The 9,913-nt window shown below is 35.3% G+C and overlaps 1 protein-coding gene across 2 annotated transcripts; it reads left to right on the forward strand.

Annotated features, from left to right (window-relative positions):
- The first annotated feature begins 2,999 nt into the window (after positions 1-2,999).
- Positions 3,000-8,967, forward strand: LOC132606248 (probable serine/threonine-protein kinase At1g09600). Of its 2 annotated transcripts, XM_060319658.1 has the most exons (10): positions 3,000-3,212; positions 3,855-3,937; positions 4,014-4,524; positions 5,269-5,553; positions 5,642-5,959; positions 6,063-6,290; positions 6,709-6,809; positions 7,498-7,597; positions 7,675-7,962; positions 8,292-8,967. In XM_060319658.1, exons 3-10 carry the CDS (start codon positions 4,072-4,074, stop codon positions 8,457-8,459), a joined length of 1,941 nt encoding a protein of 646 aa, XP_060175641.1. In that variant the 5' UTR covers positions 3,000-3,212; positions 3,855-3,937; positions 4,014-4,071; the 3' UTR covers positions 8,460-8,967. The 2 variants fall into 2 exon arrangements, with proteins under 2 accessions (XP_060175641.1, XP_060175640.1); XM_060319657.1 differs by having other exon boundaries at positions 3,000-3,937.
- Positions 8,968-9,913: the final 946 nt, after the last annotated feature.

Genomic DNA, 9,913 nt, shown 5'->3' on the forward strand with positions numbered 1-9,913 from the left:
TCGGTGAGGGCACATAGTTGATAAAAGTTTGGTGAAATATTGGTTTCTCTGTTAAGTAGCATAACTATTTTGCTTTGAGTGGTGTCTTTGAGTCATATTTCATTGAAAATAAGTCATTTTGAGGAGTTTGTTTGCGATCTTATTAAACTGAAAATTTTAAGTGTGGGCATGACTAAAGTGAGGATTGGCTCAATGTTTGATCTATAGTGTGTTTTTGAAATTGTCGCATTAACCGAAGGCCGAGTATACCTGTTTGAACTGCATAGATGTGAATTGATGATAGGTTGGTGGTTGGCGAGTGTTTTCTCGAGGGCGAGTAAAGTCTAAGTGGGGGTGGTGATATTTGGCACAAATATCTATATTTCGCGTCACATTCCCTCTATTTCTTAGTACTTTAATCGCACCTTTTGGGTTGAAATCGTTGTATTCAAGCTTATCTTGCTATGTTTGTGATGTGTAGGTACATCGAGCAAGAATGAATGAAATCCGAACAGTTTTGGTTGAAATTGGAAGCATATTGCACCTGAACAAGAAGACGAGAGGATAGCACAACACTCAGAGAAAACTGGATCACTGAACGACCATGTGCGTTGGGCCCGCATCGCGCATGGAGGGCGGATAAATCACCTCTATGACCATGTTTTGTGCTTGAGTGATAGGCAGGCAACGCGTCGAAGACCGCACATATTTAGACTTCAAAAATCCTTGGGCGATGATGTGTGTCACCTATGCAGCGTACAACATCATCCGTTTTTCCTAATTTGTTCAGAATTTGGTCGAATGCGTCTAGACTTAACCCTAAACTATAAATAGGAGTTTTTAATGTTCAGAACACGTATGGGACATATTTTGAGCATTGTAAGTCGTCGTTCTTAGGTTTATATCTTTTTTATCTTATTTTTCATCATAAAACCCTAGGTTATTCATGAATTCTTGCATCTCTTCTCGAATCATGAGTCGCTAAAAGTTATAATTCTAGGGTTGTGGCAAAGACATGATAGTTGGTTTGACGACAGGTTTTTTCTATTGAATTTCCATCTTTGGGTTCCTTACTTATTCTTGTGCTTAATTGTTTGATTATCTGGCCAATAGTTAGACATTATTTGTGGCGTGTGAATTGAACTTGGAAAAAGGTATTTGCATACGTAATAAGAATAAGTAGAGCTTGTTCGTGATCCCTTTGAGGGTAATTGTTTCGCTATTAAGGATAGGAATATACCCTTTAGCCTCGCTTAGCTGAATACGGAGATTGAAATGCGTTCTTGTTATTTTCCGATGACCATAGGAATATAGGCATTGGAGTAGCTTGAATAGATTTGTGAGCAAGTCGAAAGATACTCATAAAGTAATAATTAACCCGTTAATTAGTAACCGATAAAATAAAATAGGTAGAACTGTTAGAAGTCAACTGGATTGTCGGAAGTCATGACCTGAAACTCTTTCTCATCTGATAAACCTTAAAGTTTTCGTCCCAGTCTCTTTAGTTATAAGTCGTTAGTTTTATTAATTTCTTTTAATCGATACTTTAGTTACAAGCAACTTTTCAATCGTTACATTCTCAAATAGTTATACCATAAATTTGAGTTAGTTAAACAGTAGAAAGTATAAGTCCCTGTGGGTACGATATCTGGACTTGTGCGACCACGTATACTTGCGTGTGCGTTTGAGAGCAACAAGTGCATCTTATAAATATATCTTGAGTTGGTTCGCGTTGATTTTGCCTCTGTTCTATGTGCCAGTTTGATGGTTGCATCTTATAAATATATTCTCAGCAATGTGTATGAATAACTTACCACCTTTTTACTTTTTGATGGTTCTTGTGTCCGATAGTAAATATGGTTGATTCCCAATCCCATCTTTCTTTCTGCCCCCAAGCTAATGCAAGCACAATGGATTTCAGTGATTTACGATGCCACCTTTTTGCTGGAGGATATGCAAAATCATAAGACAAATCATGGACCTCTCAAATTCTTTCTTTCACTGTTCGAAAAATCAGTAGCTTTGTACATGATGCATATGTCCCTGTTTCAAATCGACTGTCGGTTTTCATTTGTTAGTCATTCTTCTACCAAAGGTGCAATAGGGAAGGACATTCATCCCCTTGAATATATTAGCAAGCACAAGAAAGGAGCATTTTTAGCTGAGTAGTGCTTCCAAATTCAAACATTGGCTTCCTCACTAAATTGTTGCCTAAATAGATATGCAAAAAGAAAAAAAAATACAAAGCTAAAGAAGGACTGGGTTATAATTCTAAACAAAAATATTTAAATTTTAAAAAGTATATAATGTTTATTAATTTTTAATATGACAAACCAATATCCAAAGAAATAGTTTATGCATAACTATACGCTGCATAACTAACACCTGCATAACTAACAACCTCATAACTAATTCATGTATTACTAATACCTGCATAACTCTAACCAGCTATCAAACGACCCCTTAGATTTGTATTAGGTGTTGATTTTGTAGTAAAGGGCTTCATAGACTAGGTAGAGTCTTTGAAGAAGTTAGGCTACAATTAAAGCACATTATAGAATGGAGGATAGGTGTTGTAAGGGTCGGTTCCTTAGCTATACAAAGAGTTGTAACCTTAAAATTGCTCGAGTTATAATGGAGAGTTTGGGGATATCCTATTGGAGATAATTCGTGATTTTTGTCTCCCTTTAGTGCTATAACAAGTAAATCTTAATTTATTTTAATATTGTAAACAAACCTTGTAATTTGACCATTATAATAGATATTCAATTAGTTTAATATGTCAAAAGTAATTTTGTGACTAACCTTTAGAAAATGTTTTTTCATGTAAATCATTTTTCTTGTACGGAAAATGGTAGTATTAGTATTTCTTAGTACAAAGGACGTGATGGTTTGCCTAACAAGCTCTTAGTTAACGGATTTTCCAGGGGACCCACAATGATGAGTTCCCCGTGGCATAGAGGAAGCCATTTGGGTCCCATTTATTACTGCAGTGCACGTCTACAAGCTGGAAAAAAAAGTTCAAATTTCCATGTTGCCTCTTTGTGCAGTTGCTGACATTCTTTTGGTACTTACATTCCAAAAAAAAAGGGGGGGAATACGTACTTCTCTTATTGTTCAAGAAGGAAAATCAGCATTGTAAGAATGGAAATGGGTATATTTCTATATGGAAACATGAATGCACAAAGAGAGCAAAAGTATAGCAACAACACCAAATAAGGAAGGAAAAAAAGGTACTGCTATGTGTTACATGGAAAAAGAAAAGTAATTTTGGAAAATTGGATGGTTGTTAGTATTTTTCGGTGATTTCAAGATTCTAGACTACTCTTTTATTTTTCTTTGTATTTCCTTTCTGATCAATGGTGATGAATCATGTTGAATATCCTAAAATATATGTGTAAAAATGTTGTCCTTTTTCTTTCTTTAAACTTTTTTTCTTAAAAACAAAAAAAATGTAATTTTTAAAAATGGAAAACATGGTAATTAATAAAAGCAGTTGAATTTTTCTGGGAAAAAATTTAAGTTTTCTTCCATCCCCCATTAGGTATCATCATCACCTCCTCGACCAGAGTTCCTGCATTAATCCTTTTAAAGAAAAAAGCATAGAATAAATATACATAGTTTTTGGTGCACCAACCATATTGTTCCTTTATCTGTGTGTATATCTTTTATATGCTGGAATCTTGATTTCTCCTATTTGGTTGTAATGCTGGATTTTTCTGGTCTGGGTTTTTGACTTCTTGGGGTTCTCTTCAGATTTTTCTTTTTATTTCTTTTAGTTTTTGTACAAACAAAACCTTGTACCTTGTAACATAAGTTATTCAATATATATATATTTGTGGTTGGCATTCTTGAAATTTTTGGCTTCTTCAAAGGATTTGCTATTATAGAGAGGAAGGCTTTGAATTGTCAAAGAGGGATTGGAATTTCTTGAGGAATTGGAGGCCTGCATTGGTTGGTAAGTTGGGAAGAAAATAGAAAATCCGCAAGTTTATTACAATAATTTTTCAACTGAAAAATTTGGGTTGGTGCAGGTTTATTATGCGGGTCTCGAATGTGTCTTGAGTGAGAGAACATATTGGTTACAAAAGAATGGGCTGCATTTGCTCAAAGGGTTCTTCGGAAGATGAATATGTTTACGAACATGACAAGGAGAAAGAAAAAGAAGTTGATAAATCTTTTTCTGTACAGATGGTTGCTCCCTTACAAAGAGAGGAGATTAAAGTAGACTTAGTTAATCCTAAGATTGAAACACCTATGAAATCTAAATCAAAGCGGATATCAGAATCCGTGCATGCAACAAAAGTACTTGAGGATGATGGAAAAACAAGAATTATCGAGAGGCCTAAGGAAGGGCATCACAAGAGGCGGTCCACAGTTGATTTTGGAGTGCAACAATCAATGTCTAGAGTTGTAAGCATGCCTAATGGTGTACGGGGTGAACTCAGAGCTGCAGGATGGCCATCCTGGTTAAGTTCTGTCGCAGCTGAGGCTATTCAAGGCTGGCTTCCTCGAAGTGCAGAATCATTTGAAAAATTAAACAAAGTCAGTTCTTCTCTCTACTCATTTTGTTTTTTAACAAATCATGCCTAATTTCATTTTGTTCTAGATCTTTTTAGTTAGAACAGCCATAGTTTGTTTAACTTTGATATCTGCATCTTGTAGTTATCCACCTTAGGGATCCTGTTGTTACTTAAAAACGGTCATTTATGTAATGTTGTTTATCTCCAAACTGTCACTCATGTAATGTTGTTTATCTTATGCCTATTTTTGAGGACCTTCCAAAATTTCTGGAAATCTCTTGCTTGCGGTACTCAGGGTATTGAATTTGCTAATATCATAGAGATCAATTGTTTTTGACAGAAGTAGCTGAATCAGTTTCCATCCAAAGTGTCTTTTTTCTAAAAGTTTCTTTGTTATGATCCATTAGTCTATCAGTTTCCATCCAAAGTGGCTTTTTTCTAAGAGTTTCTTTGTTATGATCCATTAGTCTCTCTTTTCTCTCTTGGGTTGCCTTCGAGGACCTCTGGAAAATGGATTGTTGATCCTAATTGTAAATAAATTGATTTTTGACACGACTACTATTTTTTTTTTCTTGGTTTCGTTTGAGTTCCAAATTTGAACTTTCTTAACCCTAGGCTGAGAGTGCTTGATTACCTTGTTCTTGTTGGAAGAACCGTGGAAACAGGATCTGATGTCATTTAGTTTCTCAGAGTTCTCTGACTAATAAAGAGTTCAGATTTTCATATATTCCGGTAATTAAGTCCATAAAAGTTTAATTTTATGCAGATTGGTCAAGGAACATATAGTAGTGTGTACAAGGCCCGTGACCTTAAAAGCAATAAAATAGTTGCAATGAAGAAAGTGAGATTTGTGAATATGGATCCAGAGAGTGTTCGCTTTATGGCAAGGGAAATAAGTATTTTGCGTAGATTGGACCACCCAAATGTCATGAAACTTGAGGCTTTGGTCACATCTAGGATATCAGGCAGCTTATATCTTGTATTTGAATACATGGAGCATGATCTTGCTGGACTTGCCGCAGCACCTCAGGTTAAGTTTACTGAAGCACAGGTACATCTCTCTTCTTCTCTGAAAAACCCTCCGGTAGCTGCATCTTAATTTACAAGATATATTTTGCATTTTGAATGGTGGTTTACAGATAAAATGTTATATGCAACAATTGCTTGGTGGACTTGAACACTGTCATAGCCGGGGTGTACTTCATAGAGACATTAAGGGTTCAAACCTTCTGATTGATGATAATGGTGTTTTAAAGATTGGAGATTTTGGTTTGGCTACAACGTTTGAGCCGAACCAAACTCAGCCATTAACAAGTCGTGTTGTAACTCTATGGTATAGAGCTCCTGAGCTTTTGCTTGGTGCAACAGAATATGGAGTGGCCATAGATATGTGGAGTGCTGGCTGCATCCTCGCTGAATTATTTGCTGGAAAGCCTATCATGCCTGGAAGAACTGAGGTATCTCCTTCTAACACACTTCTGATCTCTTTGGAAGTGTCACTTTAGAACTATTCCATTACCGATGAGTTTAAAGCTATTCTCTAATTTCCACAATTTATAGGTGGAGCAAATGCATAAGATTTTCAAACTTTGTGGTTCACCTTCGGAACAATACTGGAAGAAATCAAAACTACCTCATGCTACTAGTTTTAAGCCACAACACCCATACAAGCGATGTGTCACTGATACTTTCAAGGATTTTCCTCCTTCAGCTTTGGTCCTAGTTGACATCCTACTTTCTATAGAACCAGAAAAGCGTGGTACTGCTTCTTCTGCACTCAACAGTGAGGTAATGAAACTGTGTTCCAGTGCTCATCCACACTTCTTTGGTTTCTTTAGAATCACTCTTGTTGTTGCTTTTTGAATTCATCTGGTTATGAAATTACTTGGAGGTTTTTATCTAGATCTTTTTTCCAAAAAAATTCATTTGAAAACTTCATGGACTCAAAATGGTCCAAGCAGATTGATGTATGTTTGTTAAGCTATTCATTCTGCATTGACGTTTTGCAGCTTGCCGACATTGATATGATTCATGTGTTTTTTTTCCCCCTTTCTAGACATGATTGTTTTATCTTATTTGGCACACCATGCTTGTCTTTCAGAAATTACCAAGAGTGTTCTATATCTTTTTTAAGTACCATGGGAGGGTTACTCTGTTTTATATCTTCTTTGTTTTTTTTATATCTTCTTTGTTTTTTCACTTTCAGTTCTTCAATACAAAGCCCTTACCTTGTGATCCATCTAGCTTACCGAAATATCCTCCAAGCAAGGAATATGACGCTAAAATTCGTGAAGAGGAAGCAAGAAGGTATCTAATTTTAGCTCTTTATACCTCTTATCTAAAATCTGCATATCATTCCATTGCTACATTATTCTACATTCTGATCTCTGCATTTGTTTTCTCTTTAAATATATTTTGAGTTCAAGTTGCACTACTGATACATTCTTGAGTTCACGACTATATCCTTTTTGAGTTCAAGTTGCCAAACTTTAGTTTCGGGAGACAAAGTCTTTAGTATTTTACTTATCTTTTACGAGTAAAACTTGTAGCAAATTTCCCTAATCTAAGCATCCGTAAATAAAATCATGACTTTGGACTATCTTAGTAAGCTACTAATAACCTGTCCTATTGTAATGTACTAGTAATCTCTTTCTTCCTTTGTGTTGTCCCATGACTAATTTCTGGTTTGCTTTTGAGTTGTTTTTGGCTATTTCCTTAATGGAAGTGACTTGGAGGCTTTTACACTTTAAGGTTCATCTATTATTGAAGTTAGCACATACATTTAAGAATCTTGAGATTTAATGTCAATCTTACTTCTTCATTGGAAGTTCTGAGTGATTGGGATACTGATTCCTATTAAGACCAAAAGTTTGCCTTCTCATGCGCTTGGCTGTATTTTTACTTTCGTGTTCTACTCCAGAGAAACTGCATTTTTTGTGTAACCAAGCTTTAAAGTTGCTCTGTAGTCTCACGATTTCTATTTATTTAATCCCAGGCGAAAAGCTGAGAGTGTGAAAGGATGTGGAGATGAATCATTGAACAAATCCTCAAGGCAAGCAAAGGGAGAACATACTACAGCATCAAATGCTGGGCAGGTTGATCTTCTTCTATTTCCCAAAAAAATAAGAATAGTCCCGTTCACTTTGTCATTGAAATGGTTTCCACATTTCAGGGACAGTCAAATATCAGCATCAGTGTTAAATATAATCCTCTAGAAGAAAGTGGAACTGGTTTCCCTATTGAGCCGCCAAGAGTGAAAAATAGGAACGGAATCACTCATTCTTCTTCAGTGATCCATCCTAATGCAGCTGGATATGCTCGCAAAGTCAAAGAGGATTCATCTGTGTCCCAACACGGTGGAGAGTTTCTAAGGCAGGGTTCTCACAAGTCTCGAGCTGTAGGAGACTTTTCTAGTATTCATTCAAAGAGGGATGACGGGTCATGTTACGGGGATTCAACGGTGTGTACTTCAATCTTTACTTTCTAATTATCTTCATCTGTCGACGAACACGAACCGCAAACATGCTTCAAAGAAAGAGTTTATATAAGCTGGTTTCCCTTTTACTAAGTCAAACACACATGACAACTCATCGCACACATATACATGCCTAATATTAGGTCTAATAACCATCACTAAGGATCCATTTAAGGCTGTTGAGCTAAGACCTATGGAGTATTAATTTTGACTACACAAGGAGACAATGATTTGGAAACTAACTTGTCTGCATGTTTCATTTAATATTGAACATTTACCTTCCTTTTTTGAGCCTGACATGTTCCTTGTTTCAGGTTTATGTGCCAAAGAAAAGTAGACTCCTTTGCTCTGGACCACTAGTGCCACCAGGGGGAAGTATGGAAGACATGTTAAAGGAACATGAGAGACAAATCCAAGAAGCAGTTCGAAAAGCACGTCTAGAAAAGGGAAGGACCAAAAAGAACTGCTACGACTATAACTAGGCCAAACTTATGACTAAAGAAACCCCTCCTATCTTTTGAACTGATTGCTCACTTCTGCCGGAAGAAGTATGTGGTTATTTAGTTCTTTGTCATGAAAATGAGATCCACAGTTGTAAAGGACCTAGGAGGAGATACATTCATGGTCAATTCCATTGTAAAGGTTCTCGCGTTAATGCATTTTCCTTCGGAGAAGAATTCTGAAACCTCGATTAAGAAGGAGGGTAAAGCTTGTTGTCGAATTAGTACCTAATATATATATATACACACACCTTTGAGGATGGGAAATTTGCTTGTATAGTTTGAAGAATTTCTTGATTCCTGGATTGGTTTATGTTATGTGTACATGGTAAATCTATATCTTCTTTAATATCCGGTATATTGATGTTCAGCAGTTGTTTCTTGACAGTTTATTGGAGGAGGAACTATCCTTGTAATTTTCTCAGTGGATAGATAAATTTAGAACAAGTCTGGTCAATCTACTCTAGATTTAAATTACAAAAAAACAGTTGCTATGGATGCGCATTTTGTTTTTGTTAAAATTTCTCATCTTCAATATTTGTTTTGTCAGTTAAGAATTAGTGTGCTTGGTATGGCGGAAGTCATTTTTCATGCGTCCTACGAACCACACTAGTTTTTGACAGCTAATGATTGAAGTATAATGCTCATTCCAAAGGAAACTAATCAGGATTATACCTCAATTATTATAGCGAGCTAGTACTTTGCATTTTGTACGCCTCCATGTGTGTACTTATCATTCTTTTAATATACATCTTATCCTATTACTTTTAATGATTTATCCCTAATCTAATAATTTATTTGCAAACCTGAAAAGAGTTTATCTTGTGAGAAAAAAAATAGGTATGTTTAATTTTTAATTGATAAATAGGTGATCAAAGGGAAAGAAGAGAAGGGTGTATGGCGATATGTGGATCAAAGTTCTATTTGCTCGACTCTAGTATTCTACATTGGCAGTTTAATATATTATGATTTGCTATTACATCATTAGAACTTACAGCAACATATATACTTCATGAGCTTGCAATTGTGTGGATGCTTCATTTACACAGTATGGTTCCTCTTTTTCATAGCTAGAAGAAAATTATTAGAATGTGCTTCAGAGTTCCAAAATTGAAAATTGAATCGTAATTTTATTAGAATGGACCAATCACGTCAACAAAATAACTCGTATGTTCAATATGAAATTTCTTTTTCCATATATTTTACTTTAACTCCTAGAGACTAGAGGAAGTTATGCTCCATTTGTTTCTTTTATGTAAAATTAAATTTTTTATAGACATCATTATTAAAGAAATTTAATATTCTACAAATTTCTTAAATTTATTGTTGCTTTATTTTTATTTTTTTCCTAAAAGTTATATTCTTTGTTTAATATTAAGTTAACGTCATTTAAATTTGAGTTCTAATTTAGACTTATAGTGTATATAATTCAACCA

The sequence above is a fragment of the Lycium barbarum genome, chromosome 8 (genome assembly GCF_019175385.1).
Source record: "Lycium barbarum isolate Lr01 chromosome 8, ASM1917538v2, whole genome shotgun sequence".
Classification (NCBI taxonomy): domain Eukaryota; kingdom Viridiplantae; phylum Streptophyta; class Magnoliopsida; order Solanales; family Solanaceae; genus Lycium; species Lycium barbarum.